Here is an 18,978-nt window from a genome sequence, read left to right on the forward strand (position 1 = left end):
CATGCCGCCAAAATAAACCTTAAATCGCCTCATTAAAGCTGACAGGCATAGAATGCAGACCTTGCCACCAGGCAGCACGCCACCCCATTTTGTGTGTAATTTCCACCAAAAATATATATGCAGGAATGGGAAAAGATTGGGGAAGTAAAGTTATGTGGGGAAGACTGTGTGTGTGTGCGCAGATTGTTAGCGTGGCAGGAGGCTGATTCCCCCATAATTGGAAGCAGTGGCCATTGTCAATGGAGTATTTTCATTGCCTCGCTGACAGGTAGAGCCGTCACAATGATAGCCCACTTGTCAGTGTAAAACACCAATAAAAACACATCACTTTTGATTTAATTGGAGGCCTGTGCTAGCCATGAAGTAGGTGAGCGAGGGGGATCACTGAGGGTGTGTAGGTCTACGTGTGCCTGTGTGTTGTAAATGAAAGGGAGGAAATCTTAAATTTGACTATAAACATTCCCTAAGGCAGTCTATTCTTTATTCTGCTCCCCTTCCCTATTTTGCCTTCCATTCCTCACTGATTCCCTATGGACTGTGTGTAGAAATGCCTTCAGCAGACCAGGATACACCTCTCTCACTCACACACGCACGCACGCACGCACGCACGCACGCACGCACGCACGGTAATAGAACAACTACAATAATACTGGTTAGGCTGTCTAGGCTGGAGTGTTGGTGACCCTGTAGCTGTGCTCTGGTGTTACTGTACTGGGCTTTTACCTGCTGGAAGCGGGGAAGCTTCCACAGCGGGGTGGACTCAGGCATGGGCCGACTCTTCCTCAACAGAGTTGTCCGTGTCTCCTGGATGCGGCCCAGCTTAGGCTGCAAGGAAAGCCACGCCAGAAGAGAAATGGACATACATATAAATACTTATTCTACCACCACTACAAGTACGACTTACTACTATTGCTGGTAATACCTTCTCCAAAACAGGTTATATAAAATTATACAAATATAACCCCTTCCTTGCGTGCCAGTCTTCAGGATTGAGTGCATATGAGTTGGGCTCAATTCAGTTTTCAATAAAGTAAATTCAGGAAGTAAATAGACATTCAATTCATGAATGGAAAAATGCTCATAGGAAGCAATAAGCAATTTCAGAATCCACCCCCCGAATTGAAAACGGAATTGACCCAAACCCTGGAGAACACGGCTCCTGGCTACCTTCAAACCAGCCTCCTCTCCTTTCCTCTCCACTCGTCCCCAAATCTCACCAAGTTGAGCTGCCTCTCCTCCAGGGCTCTCTTCTTGGCCTGCTGCTCCTCTAACCAGTGCTGGGCGTACTTGTGCTCCAGCAGCTCACAGATGGGAGTGGATGGCCTGAGACGACACAACACAACACAGGACTGACATTGACCTGACTGACTGTCCTAGGGGACCACTAGAAGAGGGACCTCTTTGATGCAGCTGAAAAATGTGAATGTGGCTGCATCTGAAATCACTTCCTACCAACTTGGCACAAACTGGTTGAATCAACATTGTTTCAACGTCATTTGTCAACGTATTGTGACATGGAAAATACATTGGTTTCAAAAAAGTAATCAGTGTAAACTGTTCTTTTGAGGGTAAAATTTAAACCACAGGATTATGTCATCAAGGTAACCAAATATCAACAAAGACAAATCTTGTATAAAATGTTTAATTAGTACCTTTAAAACGTCAGATCTTCAACATTATATCCACTATGAGAAAAAAACAGTCTGTGCAGTACCTCCTACTGGATAATTAATCTATCTACAGTTACCCTTTGGTTTCCCATCAAGGATTTGAACCAAGCCCAGCTTAGCTAGGATATTTGTCACTGACTATCACCAATGTGCTATCGTGGGAACGATTGTTGAGAATGGATCTCGAATAAAAAGGAAAATAGATTCATTGTTGCTATCGAAGTCACTCCAAAGGGTAGGTTTAACAAAGCAAATTAAACGTGCCCATACTTTATCACTCATATACTGTATAATCAATCATGCTATTTAAGCCTATAGCATTTACAAAGTCATCAACAGCTATTGTTTCAATTCAACCCAGCATAAAAAATTGTAGAATACAATAAGCCTAGGGTTTCAAGCTCCAGTTGATTTCAAATTTAATAACATGTAGTGATATTGAATTATGTGTTTAGTTGTCAACGCAACCTAATATAAACATTTCAAGGAGATTCATGTTCTGTGTGGATTGTTCCATCTGTGTCACTGATTAGTCTGGCTTTATTTCCAGTATTTTTTAAAATTCCAAATGAATAATTGATGTTTTGGATTCATGTCTCGAGATTGAAATACAATAAATAGCCTATTAATTATGTGTTGGATTCACGTCTCCAACTCGACCAAAAGTTAAAGAATGGGCTGAGATGTAAATATCTCCTTTAAATGTTGATATTTAGTTGCATTGTCAACCAAACACAATTGGATATTACTTTTGTAGTACAGTAAATAGCCTAAAGTTAAGGTGATCTTTTTTTAAATATATATGTGCATAAATATATATTTTTTTACCCCCTTTTTCTCTCCAATTTCGAACTTGTCTCATCTCTGCAACTCCCCAAAGTGCTCGGGAGGCGAAGGTCGAGTCATGCGTCCCCCGAAACATTACTCGCCAAACCGCGCTTCGTAATAACACCCGCCTGCTTAACCCAGAAGCCAGCCGCACCAATGTGCCGGAGGAAACACTTTTCACCTGACTACCGAGGTCAGCCTAGAGGCGCCCGGCCCGCCACAAGAAGTCCCTAGAGCACAATGAGCCAAGTAAAGCCCCACTGGCCAAACCCTCCCCTAACCCAGACGACACTGGGCCAATTGTGCGCCACCCTATGGGACTCCCGATCACGGCCGGTAGTGATACCTTCTGGGATCGAACCCGGGTCATAAGTGACGCCTCTAGTACTGAGATGAGGTGATGCCTCTAGCACTGCGATGCAGTGCCTTAGACGGCTGCGCCACTTGGGAGGCCCAAGTTAAGGCTATCTTACAAACTAATGTGATATTCAACCTTAAAATGAGTAACACATCCACAGCCACATTTTGAGGCTACTGTAACTATACACCACATATGTCAGAGTCAAGGCCCGCGGGCCACATCCGGCCCGCGAGAAGGTTTTTTACGGCCCCTGGGATGATCTTGATTTATTATTAGAACCGGCCCGCAGACCGCAGCAAGCCGGCAGCCCGCAGATCTTTTACACGCACCAATACTACATTTCCCACAATGCAACGGTGACGCACCGAGCAGTAGGCTGCTTCATTTCAATATTTATTGGCACAGCAGTCGTCAGCATCACAGTAAAATTAACTTTCAGATACCCATCAAAAATGGCAAAACGGAAGGTGGACACTGAGAACCGGGGGTTTCAAACAAGGTGGGAGTCGGAGTATATGTTCACGGAGGTAGCTGGAAAACCTGTGTGTCTTCTGTGTGGAGAAAGTGTGGCGGTACTGAAAGAGTATAATCTGAGACGACATTATGAAACGAAACACGCGGACAAAAACAAGAATATGGACATGGAACAAAGGCTACAAAAGGCAGAGGAATTAAAACGAGGCCTCAAATCTCGACAGGCTCTGTTCAAAAAAGCCAAATCACAAGGCCAGGCTGCTGTCAAGGCCAGTTTTATTTTGGCAGAAGAGATCGCTAAATCAGCCCGGCCATTTACGGAGGGGGATTTCATCAAAAACTGCATGATTAAAGTTTGTGACGAAGTTTGCCCAGAAAAAAGGCAACTCTTTTTAAATGTGAGTCTGAGCAGAAACACCATTGCCGAGAGAGTAGACCAGTTGTCCATCAATCTAAAAGAGCAGCTTGTGAAAAAGGGAAAAGATTTCATTGCATATTCCTTGGCTGTGGATGAGAGCACCGACATTTCTGACATTGCCCAGTTGTCAATTTTCATCCGCGGAGTGGACTCCAGCCTAAGCGTGACAGAGGAGTTTTTGGCTTTACGTCCTATGCATGGCACAACTACGGGGCATGATTTGTATGAAGAGGTGTCAAGATGTGTAAATGAGATGGAGCTGCCTTGGGAAAAACTCGTGGGTTTGACAACCGACGGAGCACCTGCGATGTGTGGACACAGGAGCGGACTGGTGGCGAAGATACGGGAAAAGATGCAAGAGGAAAACGCGACAGGTGAGCTGACAGCTTATCATTGTATCATACACCAGGAAGCGTTGTGCGGTAAAGCCTTGAAAATGGAGCATGTAATGAGCATCATCACGCGCACAGTTAACTTTATCAGAGCCAAAGGTTTGAATCACCGCCAGTTCAAGGCATTTCTGACGGAGTTAGAAACGGAGCATGGTGATTTGCCTTATCACACAGAGGTGCGATGGCTAAGCCAGGGAAAGGTGCTTCAAAGATGTTTCGAGCTTCGTGAGGAGATTTGTCTGTTCTTGGACAGCAAAGGGAAAGACACAACACAACTCCGAGACGAAATGTTTCTGTGTGAAATGGCTTTTCTGTGTGACATTACGAGTCATCTGAATGCAATGAACTTGCAGCTGCAGGGTCGGGATCATGTCATCTCTGATATGTACAGTACAGTGAAGGCATTTAAAACCAAACTGACTCTGTGGGAGACGCAGATGCGGAAAGAAAATTTGAGCCACTTTCCCAGCTGCCAGACCATGAAAGAGAAGCTCTCTACCAGTGCGTTCCCGAGCGCACAGTTGGCTGATAAAATAGGTATGCTTGCCGCTGACTTTCGACGCCGATTTGCTGACTTTGAAGCACAAAAAAGCAGGTTGGAACTGCTCGGTAACCCATTTGCTGTTGACGTGGAAAGCTCACCACCAAACCTCCAAATGGAGTTGATTGACCTCCAATGCAATGATGCACTGAGGGCAAAATATGCGGCAGTGGGTGCTGCGGAGTTCGCCCGTTTCCTCCCCGACACAATGCCCCAGCTGCGCATCCAGGCTGCTCAAACGTTGTCTATGTTTGGCAGCACATACCTGTGTGAACAACTGTTTTCTTTGATGAACCTGAACAAAACATCACACAGAAGTCGACTTACTGCTGAACACCTCCACTCAATTCTGAGGATTTCCTCAGCTCAGAGCCTTACCCCGAACATTGATGAACTTGTGGAAAAGATGGGACACCACCAAGTATCACCCTCAACCTCAAACAAGTGAACATTACTGTGCAATCACATATTTAGAGTTTTTACTCAGTTCAAGTTTAAAAGTTAAAGTTTAATATTTGTTTTCACTGCATGTTACTTCTCCTTAAACAAAGTGTTGTTTTTGATTAATAGATTTTTGCACTTTATTTTATTGTATTTCAATCCAATTATATTTTAAAAATATTTCAGTTGAGTGGATGATAGAAAATTGCTATTATTGTTTTTTTCTTTGAAGTAAATTTAGCCCACTTTTGCTAAAATAGAAAATATAGGCTACTGATGGTGCCTTGAATACCGGTTTCTTTCATTTAATGTTCATGTTATGGGGATTTTTATATAAAGGAAATTTGTCTTTTGTGTCTGTTGAAAATTAAAGATTACTGACAGAGCCATAAGAAAATATTGCTTTATTTATCTGATCATATTGGAATATATTTGTTAGGTTTTCAGTAGGTTCAATTAGGTTCACTAGACTATATGCGTAATTTAAAATTTTTTCAATGAACATTCGAACAGTCCGGCCCTCGGCTTGTAGCTAAATTTTTTATTTGGCCCTCCGTCCATTTGACTTTGACACCCCTGCTATACACAGATGCATCTTGCCATAGGGTGCACAAGAGCACGTGCCCCCTCTGATTTGTCTTGTAATTTCTTTTTACTAAACTTCATTTTTATTCCCAGGTTTTTCATAATTATTTATAAAAATATCTGTCAGCTGTATTTTGCGGAGGAGGCACATTGACTGTACAATGCAGAGAGTACCCCCCCTCCCTATTCTCCCCAGTAAGTTTTTCCTTCTAAGGTGCACCACAGAACAAAAGAGAGTGTGTAGAGTGACACACAGCATTTAAATTGATTTTAGCTGCCGGTGATGGGCAGAACTCAAAGGAGGTATCTTTGCTAAATTAATTTGATCTAGCTTTGTAGCCTATTGATTCCTTCTCGATGAATAAATAAAATGGAAATGGAAAAAAGTATGTGGACACCTGCTCGTCGAACATCTCATTCCAAAATCATGGGCATTAATATGGTCCCCCCTTTGCTGCTATAACAGCCTCTTCTGGGAAGGCTTTCCACTAGATGTTGGAACATTTCTGCGGGGACTTGTTTCCATTCAGCCACAAGAGCATTAGTGAGGTTGGACACTGATGTTGGGCGATTAGGTCTGGCTCGCAGTCTGCGTTCCAATTCATCCCAAAGGTGTTTGAAGGGGTTGAGGTCAGTGCTCTGTGAAGGCCAGTCAAGTTCCTCCACACAGATCTTGACAAACCATTTCTGTATGGACCCTACTTTGTGCAGGGGACATTGTCATGCTGAACAGGAAAGCACCATCCCCGAACTGTTGCCACAAAGTTGGAAACAGACAATTTTTACGTGCTACGTGCTTCAGCACTCGGCGGTCCCGTTCTGTAAGCTTGTGTGGCCTACCACTACGCGGCTGAGCCGTTGTTGCTCCTAGATGTTTCCACATCACAATAACAGCACTTACAGTTGACCCGGGCAGCTCTAGCAGGGCAGAAATTTGACCAACTGACTTGTTGGAAAGGTCGCATCCTATGGCGGTGCCACATTGAAAGTAGCTGAGCTCTTCAGTAAGGCCATTCTACTGCCAATCTACTGATTTTATACACCTGTCAGCAACGGATGTGCCTGAAATAGCCAAATTCACTAATTTGAAGGGGTGTCCACACACTATATAAACTCAACAAAAAAAGAAACGTCACTTTTTCAGGACCCTGTCTTTCAAAGATAATTTGTAAAAATCCAAATAACTTCACAGATCTTCATTGTAAAGAGTTTAAACACTGTTTCCCATGCTTGCTCAATGAACCATAAACAATTAATGAACATGCACCTGTGGAACGGTCGTTAAGACACCAACAGCTTAAAGACGGTAGGCAATTAAGGTCACAGTTATGAAAACTTAGGACACTAAAGAGGCCTTTCTACTGACTCTGAAAAACACAAACATTAAGATGCCCAGGGTCCCTGCTAATCTGCGTGAATGTGCCTTAGGCATGCTGCAAGGAGGCATGAGGACTGCAGATGTGGCCAGGGCAATAAATTGCAATGTCCGTACTGTGAGATGCCTAAAACAGAGCGACAGGGAGACAGGACGGACACCTGATCATCCTCGCAGTGGCAGACCACATGTAACAACACTTGCACAGGATCAGTACATCCAAACATCACACCTGCGGGACAGGTACAGGATGGCAACAACAACTGCCCGAGTTACACCAGGATTGCACAATCCCCCCATCAGTGCTCAGACTGTCCGCAATAGGCCTAGAGAGGCTGGACTGAGGGCTTGTAGGCCTGTTGTAAGGCAGGTCCTCACCAGACATCACCGGCAACAACGTCGCCTATGGGCACAAACCCACCATCGCTGGACCAGACAGGACTGGCAAAAGTGCTCTTCACTGACGAGTCGCGGTTTTGTCTCACCAGGGGTGAGGGTCGGATTCGCGTTTATCGTCGAAGGAATAAGCATTACACCAAGGCCCTCATGTGGTACCCTTCATGCAGGCTCATCCTGACATGACCCTCCAGCATGACAATTCCACCAGCCATACTGCTCGTTCTGTGTGTGATTTCCTGCAAGACAGGAATGTCAGTGTTCTGCCATGGCCAGCAAAGAGCCTGGATCTCAATCCCATTGAGTACGTCTGAGACCTGTTGGATCGGAGGGTAAGGGCTAGGGCCATTACCCCCAGAAATGTCTGGGAACTTGTAGGTGCCTTGGTGGAAGAGTGGGGTAACATCTCAAGGCAAGAACTGGCAAATCTGGTGTAGTCCATGAGGAGGAGATGCACTGCAGCCGGTGGCCACACCAGATACTGATTGTTACTTTTGATTTTGACCCCCCATTTGTTCAGGGACACATTATTCCATTTCTGTTAGTCACATGTCTGTGGAACTTGTTCAGTTCATGCCTCAGTTGTTGAATGTTGTTATGTTCATCCAAATATTTACAGCTGTTAAGTTTGCTGAAAATAAACGCATTTGACAGTGAGAGGACATTTCTTTTTTTGTTGAGTTTATAGAAAAGTATCTCCCAACCACAATTAGCTACTAAGCCATTTCAGGCTATCAAAGTTAGAGTAGTTTGTCTAACCATCTTTGCTGGCATACCTGCTGGCAAGGTTGCTAGATTTTAGAAAAGCAAGCAATTATTAAAATGTACTGAACAAGACTTGCATTCCTTTCAAATAATTTACCCAGATTTTAGCAGAGAAGCATATTTAGTTTCTTTAAAAAAATAACCACCAGTCAGGAGGATACAGACATCTCAAGAGGTATGCTTGGATAGGCAGAAAAATACTTGGTTTAAATGTAATCTGACACCTTATGATAATATCATGATATTTGTGTATTGTACTGAACAAACATATACACGCAACACATTCAAATATTTTACTGAGATACAGTTCCTATAACGAAATCAATCAATTTAAATAAATTCATTAGGGCCTGATCTATGGATTTCACATGACTGGGAATACAGATATGCATCTGTTGGTCACAGATACCTTTTTTAAAAAGGTAGGGGCGTGGATCAGAAAACCAGTCAGTAGTGACACATCTCCATGCAGCGTGACACATCTCCATTGCATGTTGATTGTTTCCTGTGGAATGTTGTCCCACTCCTCTTCAATGGCTGTGCGAAGTTGCTGGATATTGGCTGGAACTGGAACAAGCTGTCGTACACGTCAATCCAGAGCATCCCAAACATGCTCAATGGGTGACATGTCTGGTGAGTATGCAGGCCATGAAACTCTGACATTTTCAGCTTCCAGGAATTGTGTACAGACCCTTGTGACATTGGGCCGTGTATTATCATGCTGAAACATGAGGTGATGGCACAACAATGGACCTCAGGATCTCGTGAAGGTATCTCTGTGCATTCAAATTGCAATTGATAAAATGCAATTGTGTTCATTCTTCGTAGCTTATGCCTGCCCATACATAACCCCACCGCCACCATGGGGCACTCTGTGTACAACGTTGACATCAGCAAACCACTCGCCCACCCGACGCCATACACGTGGTCTGCGGTTGTGAGGCCGGTTGCACATTGCAGCCAAATTCTCTACAACAACATTGGTAGAGAAATGAACATTCAATTATCTGGCAACAGCTCTGGTGAACATTCCTGCAGTCAGCATTCCAACTGCGCGTTCCCTTAAAACTTAAGACATCTGTGTGTTGTGTCACAAAACTGCACATTTTAGAGTGGCCTTTTGTCCCCAACACAAAGTGCACCTGTGTAATGATCATGCTGTTTAATCAGCTTCTTGATATGCCACACCTGTCAGGTGGATGGTTTATCTTGGCAAGGAGACATGCTCTCTAACAGAGATGTAAACAAATTTGTGCACAAAACTTTTTGGGCATATGGAACATTTCTGGGATCTTTTATTTCAGCTCATGAAACATGTGACTAAACACTTTACAAGTTGCCTTCATGTTTTTTTCCAGTGTAAATATCATGCCATAATATGCACCTGCATTGACGTGTTATGATTCCATGTACTGCGTTGTAATTTGGATGTAATATCCTAGGCATGTTAGTGCAGTATATTGAGATGTGTGATTTATAACAGTCAAAATGACACCCTCATTAAAATGACAATTGAACAGGTAAATAAGTATGCTTAGATAACCTATGCAGAAAATATACAATTAGACATAATGAATATGATTCTAGATTGTTTGAAAAATGCCCTCCACCCTCACGTACATCATGCCCCCTCTAAGATAATGGGTGCATGACGCCTCTGACTATACATTTATTCTGGTGTAATCATATAAAGCATGCATGTTCAAGACACAGCAGCATTCATAGGTTGTCGCAGGCATAGCCGCAGGAAGTAGGGGTGCTAAGGGTGCTGCAGCATTCCCTGACCCCCCCCCCTCATAAAATGTGTAAACTTGCCCATTATTACTCCTATATTTGCGGAGAAAAACTCAGCAAGCCCCCCACCACCTTTGTTTTTCTATTGGAATTTTGTTGTGCTTTTAGATGGTTGAATGCATATTGATAACAGATTGGAAATTCAACTTTTGGCTGTCTTTTTGAGTGGGTGAATATAGGTTGGAATCTCATTGATCAATGTCTCAACCAAATATTATCCAGTAATTGATGTTGAAATAATCTGATGTGCACAGTGGGTATTCTCTAAATAGTGCACTACTTTTGACCAAGGCCCAAATGGGTGCCATATGGGACGCAGAACCTATTACCATGGAGGAGGATTCGAGGAACTCTCCCACCATTATCTCGCTCTCGCTCTGTGATATGTGCAATACGGAGGTAATATGAGTTATTGGGACGTCTCAATTAACGCCTGCCTTGGCACTGGTAACCTGCAGGCCCCTCCCCTCCAGCTCCACCCCCCGTGGTGACTTTTATTGCTTCATTAGTGCACGCCACATGCCCCTGCACTCATCCCCTCTCCACGAGCCCTAATAAAGTTGGACAGGGGTGCTACAGGAGCCCCGCTACAAGCAGCCTGGTCTGGAGAAGAGGAGAGAGTATTGGTCCCTGCCCGTCCGGTCTGCCTGGATCTGAGCATTCCTCTTTTCTATCATGGCGGAAATAAGACCACCTAGAGCGGAGTGTAAGCATTCCTTCTCCAATTTCATAAGTGTGATTAAAGAGTCACTCACAAGTGTAGAGAGTGACTGTTATAGGATGTTATGTTCTCTTTCAGAATACATAGCTCTAGGACTGTGTGTGTTGTTATCATCATCATCAGCAGCATCAGTGTGTTGTCATATGCATGGGGGAAGGGGGGCTTCAGTAGTAGGATCCTAACTCATGCACACAAGAGTTCACCTTGGCATTTGGTGGATAGGGTGTGGGGCCAAACAAGTCCCCAGGGAACCATGATTTTATCTGTCATGGTTCCCCCCTCCCTCCCCGTGACCCTGCCTCAGCCCCCTCACAGGCCCAAGCGTCAAGATAGAAGATAAACCTTCCCCTGACACCAAGAGGGGAAAAAGAGAGAGGGATGGGGAAATACTCGGAGAAGGAGAGCAACTGCACACAAGGGCGTTAGCCAAATAATCCTGCTCCATTTTACGGATCCATTGCCCACAAGGAGGGAGAAGATAGACAGGATTCTTGGAACCTATGTCCATTTGCCTCATCGTAACAATCCCTGCATTTGAGGGTTTTCACGATACCAGTAGTGCAACACTCAGAAGTATTATGGCTAGGAAACAAAACATGAAGCTGACATCGGCCAGGATTCATTTAAAGGCCCGTTGCAGCACTGCGCAACCAGCGATGTACCTATTAAAGATAATTTCCCTGACATTCGCAGAGATCACATTCATGGTAAATACTTGATGTCAGCCAATCGTAAATTACCTTTAAAAGTGAAGGGCAATGCACTTGAACTGAATGCCAGCCTTATTTGTTGAGCAAAAGTGCTAATGTTCCAAACACACAGCCTTCTGTTGTCACCAAGAGTAACATTTGTTTATTTCCGGAGGACCATAGAGTTTAGTCTGCTTCGTGTTTTCTTTTTTGCCATGGAAAATTGAGTTTTGTGGTATCAACGTATACTGGTATTGTGACAATCCTACTACAATTAGGATGTGATGTGAGATCCCCTGTCACATGATGGTGGAGGCATCATTTTCTTTCTCACATAGTCCCTCTACCACCCCATGCCCTCCCACTCTTTTCCATCCCCAGCCTCCGCTCTCAGCCAGTGGCTATGTCGTGTGAGAGCCAGCAGGATCAGACAATAGGAATTAACACGTCCACTTCCATAATGTCTTTCTTAAACCAATTCCAAGTATCAAAATGCACAGTGAAAGAATATGTGTGGATGATGGGCTTTATATTTCTATAATTTGTCTCCAGACCCATGTCAGCATTGAGTTTATTTTTACAGGGACACTGCACATTAATCAACGTTTCAGTAAAAGTGCCGGTTTTAGCCAGCCGGCTAATTTTAAACCGCAGTCCCTGCGCAGGTTATTAAAAACAATTACAATATAGACAATCATTGAGCAGTGAGCACACGCAGAGCAACATAGGACAAGCAAGACGTAGCATACAGACAGAGCAACATAGAACAAAAAGCAACATTGCAATGCTTTTCAAAGTACTGACTAAATACTGACTGAACGCTCCATAGTACTAACTGAATGCTTTATACTACTGGCTGTGAATGCTTCATAGCAGGAATGGAGTGCTGCCGAAATGTGGAGGAGCGGCGCTCCTTCATTCTTTTCAATTTGAGAATACATGGACCTGGTAAAAATATTTCTGATAGATTCTCAATAAATGATATTTAATTACCACTAAAATTCCATGAAAACTATAGAATGACCAACTAAGTAAATATGTAGGCTACAGCAGCCTATAGGAAGGTAAATGGTGGTTTCTTCCCTGTCTTCTCTCTCTGGCGGATAAATAATCGTAACATTTAAAACTATATAAATATAAAAATAAGACTCATAAATATAAAAAAGTAGTAACAAAGACTAATAGAAACAAATTTGTGTTGATTTGGCACACGAGCATCAATACGTTACCCATCCCCCAACAATGTCAACCAAGAGTCAAGACTAAACCGATTCACCTTGGTGGTGTGCAGAATGGTTTTATATTATTCTTAACGATTTCGCACAAACCAGAAAAAAAATGCTACAATACGTCTGTGAAACTATATTGTAGCAGGCTCAAGGGTGTGGGGTTTCCACGTCACCAAGTTCAATAACCAAACACGCACAGGGAGCACAACTAGAATGCAAATGGGGGAATTTATTAGGGATATTTGCACACGGGGGGATCCAGCAACCAGTTCACAACGGGCAATCGTACAGATAATTCTCCCGCTTCTCACACTCTCCATAACAGGTGTTTCCCTCTCGGTCAGCCTGCTTCCTCTTATCCCCAAGCGCTTAAAGCTCCACCGGCTTGCCTCGTTGGGGCAGGAAGTCCATATAAGGTGCGGGGGTGGAGCCAGCGGGCTGCACCCCTGAGGCTTTTATCCCCCCCAGCTCCCTAGAGCATCCCTCCTGGAGAGGGTATCAGCATTTCCATGGGCTGCACCTGATCTGTGGACGACAGAGAAAGCAAAGGGCTGTAAGGAAAGGAACCAGCGAGTGATCCGGGTGTTACTGTCCTTATTCCGTGACATCCAAACCAGTGGTTGTGCCGTCCCAATAAGTAATATTTTAGAGTCTCCAGCGCCCACTTGATCGCGAGACATTCTTTCTCCACAGTGGAATATCTTTGTTCCCTCGGCAACAGCTTCGACTAATGTATACAATTGGGTGTTCCTCACCTTCTTGTAGCTGTTATAGGACGGGCACCCACCCCTGTTTCAGATGCATCGGTCTGTATCACCAGTGGTTTGGAGTAGTCCGGCGTCACCAGCACGGGTCCAGAACACAGGGCTCCCTTTAGGCCCTGGAAATCTTTCTCCATCTCCTTTGTCCACATCACCTGGGCGAGCAGACAGCTCCTGGTCAGATCTGTCAGGGGGCTGGCTAGGGAGGCAAAGTGGGGGATAAATCTCTGGTAGTAACTAGTCAACCCCATAAACGTGCGTACCTGCTTCATGGTGAGGGGGCGTGGCCAGTCCTGAATCGCCTCCATTTTCTTCACCTGGGGTTTTACACATCCCCTCCCGAGTACCCCAGGTACTCAGCCTCCCCCCCCCTGTAAGGCCTGAAATACCACGCTCACCTGGTTTAGATGGGTCTCCCACTCGCTCCCATGGATTACAATATCGAGGTAGGCCGCCGCGTACTCGCGATGGGGACGGAGAACCCGGTCCATCAACCTCTGGAAGGTGGGTGGGGCCCGTGCAACCCAAAGGGCAGCTTCCTGTTGTGGGACAGCCCATCAGGGGTGGCAAAAGCAGTTTTCTCCCTAACCTCGGGAGCTAAGGGCGCCTGCCAATAACCCTTCGTCAGGTCGAGCGTGCTGATAAATCAGGCGGTCCCTAGCCGTTCTATTAGTTAATTAATTCAGGGCATGGTGTAGGCGAACTTTGAGAGTTCATTTAACTTTCTAAAATCATTACAAAATTGAATGGTGCCATCCGGCACCATCACTATGGGGCTGCACCACTCACTCTTCAATGATTCCAGCTTACAACATCGTTGGAGAAAGCTGAGGGTTCAGCTTTCTGTGGTTGTCCTCTGTGCAGTACCTCCAAAGCCACCTGTTGATCTTCCACCAGTTCCACTAGCAGATCCTCTTTCTGCTGGTTAGCTTGGCTTAACTCTTTAGCTTTGAACGGGAGAGAGTGTAGAAATAGATCTATGACCACTTTCTCGATGGGCGTTGATCGTCAGTGGTTCAGCAGTTAGCCAGTTCTTGGCCAGCCTAATCACATCATGTATTTGCGGTCGGGGGGGCACTGTGACATCATACACCCAATCATGGAATCTTTGCGCCCTGCTAATCAGGGTGTAACCATACCGGTGCAGGATTTACTTTTTCAGACCCTCATAATGCGTCGCCTAGTCAGCAGTCAGATTCTGATAGGTATTTTGTGCCGCGCTTGACAGGAAGGGTGATAGCAGGCTAGCCCATTGCTCATGGGGCCATTTCTCCCTAGCCTCCGTCCTCTCGAAGGCATGGAGGTAAGCCTCGATGTTGTCAGCCCCTGTCAGTTTCAGTATAAACATACAGGGTTTTGGGACGAGGCGTTGCTGCACCTGCATGGGCAGCTGTCAGCTGGCTGAGTTCAGCTCGCAGGAGAGTGGTCTGCTGACGCTGTTCCTCCAGCAGCTCCCAATGTATAGCTTGTTGCGTTATGTTCACCAATGCTTCCATTATGCTCTGTGTCTGTTTAGTTATTGAGCTTGGTTTGCTATGCCCGTATTCTCCATCACATGTAGCAGGCTCAAGGGTGTGGTGTCTCCACAAGTTCAATAACCAAACACGGGTAATCGTACAGATAATTTACACGCTCCATAACACGCGTTTCCCTCTCAGTCCTCTCCCTCTTTGTGCAGCCCGCTTCCTCTTTTATCCCAAAGCACTCAATGGCTTAATTATCCACCAGCTTGCCTTGTTGGGGCAGGAAGTCCATATAAGGCTTGTGGGTGGAGCCAGCAAGATATTTTCCTTCAATCACCACTCCCCTCACCTCTCCTTGCTATCTGCAAAAATATATTCACAGTATTATGAATGAATTGTGGTTTATTTAGGAGCATTTCGTAGTGTGACTGATTTTACTAATTGCATTAGTACTGTACAAAGTTAGAGGTGCGCTATTTGATAGATTCTCCCGCTCCCCGTATCTCAGGCTTCCAGTGGGGGGACCTGAGGTCAACCTACCCCGCCTCCCATCTCATACTTCTGAGTGGGAGACGTTTTTTGTGCGGGCGCCCTGGGCAGATTCCTATGTCGCCTATACCTAAATCCACCACTTCATCGGAGGCTTGACCACTTTGAGCGGGCCAAATCGGTAGAACTCCCTTCTTGTGTATCAGAACCCAGAAAGATATGTGATCACATGGTTAAGGTGCTGTCCTTTCAGCACCACAATTTGAAAGGCGCTCAAATTGCTTAAAATAGCTCTCATCATCAAGATCTGTTGCCTACGCCTAATAGTCCTACTCATCACTTATTATTATTACAAATAGAAGATTCTCTCTTCTCACAATGGTGCCGTTTAGCAAACTTAGATAAAAGCTGAATCGATCTCTCGCAAAGTCATATAATTGTTAATTTGTATTTTACATAACAGAACCGAAAATAATCGCATATACTGTCAATGTAACACCAAAAACACCTCATTTCTTATCTGAAGAGTACATTTTTTAAAGTAATTCAAGAAGATCTAAATGCATATTCCCATGAAACTGATTGAGATTAAATGATTGGCATTAAGTTTGGAAATTTCACCGGTAAAACGTGAAGTATTATTTACTATTTTGAAATTAGGTAGGCCTATGCCTAATTTGGTGTTTCAGTGTATCAATAATATAATTTTTTCTTGAGACAATATATGTGTGGGCATAAGCGGACGTTGCAATTGGAGGACGGATGTTATGCATAGCCCAATTCTACATCTGTCGGTACAAAACTTTGAATTAGAAATTATGACGTCATAAAAGAAAAATTGCGCTACACCACTGCTTCATAGTACGGACTGTGAATGCTTCATAATACTGACAGAATGCTCTACAGTACTGACTGTGAATCCTTCATATTAACTGAATGCTTCAGAGTACTGACTGTGAATGCTTCATAGTACTTACTGTGAATGTAAGTTGTGGGAACGTATGTTTTTGGTTTCACATTGATTGTGAGAATTAAGCCATAAGTTTCCAGACTGGTAAAACGGAAAGGTTTTTTTACATTCTGAAAACAGAAATTACAATTTTGCCTGTTCTGGGAGCGTTTATTTTTAGGTTGCTGGGAGGTTCTGGGAATTTTTACTCTGGTCGCTTAATTTTAATGCTCCGCAGAATGGAAATTATAGGTTATTTGCAGTGGTGGACAAAGTACTAAATTCTCAAACTTGAGTAAAAGTAAAGATACCTTAATAGAAAATTACTTACAATTGAAGTCGGAAGTTTACATACACTTAGGTTGGAGTCATTAAAACTCGTTTTTCAACCACTCCACAAATTTCTTGTTAACCTCTCTGGGGTAGGTCAATCTTCCCACCTGGCCAATAGCCAGGGAAAATGCAGAGCGCCAAATTCAAATAAAATGATATAAAAATCTAACTTTCATTAAATCACACATGTAAAATAGCAAATTAAAGCTACACTCGTTGTTAATCCAGCCAACATGTCAGATTTCAAAAAGGCTTTTCAGGCGAAAGCATAAGATGCTATTATCTGATGATAGCACAACAGTAAACAAAGAGAGTAGCATATTTCAACACTGCAGGCACGACACAAAACGCAGAAATAAAAATATAATTCATGCCTTACCTTTGACAAACTTCTTTTGTTGGCACTCCAATATGTCCCATAAACATCACAAATGGTCCTTTTGTTCGATTAATTCCGTCGATATATATCCAAAATGTCAATTTATTTGGCGCGTTTCATCCAGAAAAACACAGCTTCCAACTTGCACAACGTGACCACAAAATATCTCAAAAGTTACTTGTAAGCGTTGTCCAAACATTTCAAACTACTTTTGTAATACAACTTTAGGTATTTTTAAACGTTATTAATCGATCAAATTGAAGACGGGATGATCTGTGTTCAATACAAAAAGAAAACAAACTGACGTAACTTTTCTGGTAATGTGCCTCTCTCAAACAATTTACTTCAAGTGACTCATTTAAGATGGCCGTACTTCTTTATTACACAAAGGAAAAACCTCAACTAATTTCCAAAGACTGGTGACATCCAGTGGAAGCAAACAAGTGCAAACAAGTCCCTTAGAAATCTGGTGTCCCAATGAAAACTCACTGAAAAGACAGTGACCTCAAAAAAAGAAATCTGAATGGTTTGTCCTCTGGGTTTTGCCTGCGACATAAGTTCTGTTATACTCACAGACATGATTCAAACAGTTTTAGAAACGTCAGAGTGTTTTCTATCCAAATATACTAATAATATGCATATCTTATATTCTGTGGATGAGTAGCAGGCAGTTGAATTTGGGCATGCTATTTATCCAAAAGTGAAAATGCTGCCCCCTACCCCGAAGAAGCTAACAAATTATAGTTTTGGCAAGTCGGTTAGGACATCTACTTTGTGCATGACACAAGTAATTTATGCAACAATTGTTTAGACATTATTTCACTGTATCACAATTCCAGTGGGTCAGAAGTTTACATACACTAAGTTGACTGTGCCTTTAAACGGCTTGGAAAATTGCAGAAAATTATGTCATGGCTTTAGAAGCTTCTGATAGGCTAATTGACATCATTTGAGTCAATTGGAGGTGTACCTGTTGATGTATTTCAAGGCCTACCTTCAAACTCAGTGCCTCTATCCCATGATGTCAAGCAAAATCAAAGGAAATCGGCCAAGACCCCCCCAAAAAATGGTGGACCTCCACAAATCTGGTTCATCCTTGGGAGCAATTTCCAAAGGCCTGATGGTACCACGTTCATCTGTATAAACAATAGTACACAAGTATAAACATCATGGGACCACGCAGCCGTCATACCCCTAAGGAAGGAGACGCATTCTGCCACTGCTCCAAAACCGTCGTAAAAAAGCCAGACTGCACATGGGGACGAAGATCGTACTTTTTGTAGAAATGTCCTCTAATCTGATGAAACAAAAATAGAACTGTTTGGCCATAATGACCATCGTTATGTTTGGAGGAAAAAGGGGGAGGCTTGCAAGCCGAAGAACACCATCCCAACCGTGAAGCACGGGGGTGGCAGCATCATGTTGTGGTGCACTTCACGAAATAGATAGCATCATGAGGCAAGAAAATTGTGTGGATATATTGAAGCAACAGCTCAAGACATCAGTCAGGAAGTTAAAGCTTGGTCGCAAATGGGTCTTCCAAATGGACAATGACCCAAAGCATACTTCCAAGGTTGTGGCAAAATGGCTTAAGGACAACAAAGTCAAGGTATTGGAGTGGGCATCACAAAGCTCTGACCTCAATCCAATTTGTGGGCAGAACTGAAAACTTTTGCGAGCAAGGAGGCCTACAAACCTGACTCTGTTACACCAGCTCTGGCAGAAGGAATGGGCCAAAATTCTCCCAACTTATTGTGGGAAGCTTGTAGAAGGCTACCCAAAACGTTTGAACCAAGTTAAACAATTTAAAGGCAATGCTACCAAATACTAATTAGTGTGTATGTAAACTTCTGACCCACTGGGTGAAAGCTGAAATAAATCATTCTGACATTTCACATTCTTAAAATAAAGTGGTGATCCTAACT

At 43.6% G+C, this 18,978-nt stretch overlaps 1 protein-coding gene across 1 annotated transcript in view; it reads right to left on the bottom strand.

Moving 5' to 3' along the window:
- Positions 1-18,978, bottom strand: part of cfap77 (cilia and flagella associated protein 77) — a 75,249-nt gene that overhangs the window by 1,570 nt on the left and 54,701 nt on the right. The window contains exons 5-6 of the mRNA XM_055920534.1: positions 1,218-1,323; positions 724-825 (exon numbers count right to left, since the gene is read on the bottom strand). Coding sequence (XP_055776509.1) covers positions 724-825; positions 1,218-1,323 — 208 coding nt within the window. The remainder of the gene's footprint in view (positions 1-723; positions 826-1,217; positions 1,324-18,978) is intronic.

The sequence above is a fragment of the Salvelinus fontinalis genome, chromosome 4 (genome assembly GCF_029448725.1).
Source record: "Salvelinus fontinalis isolate EN_2023a chromosome 4, ASM2944872v1, whole genome shotgun sequence".
NCBI lineage: Eukaryota > Metazoa > Chordata > Actinopteri > Salmoniformes > Salmonidae > Salvelinus > Salvelinus fontinalis.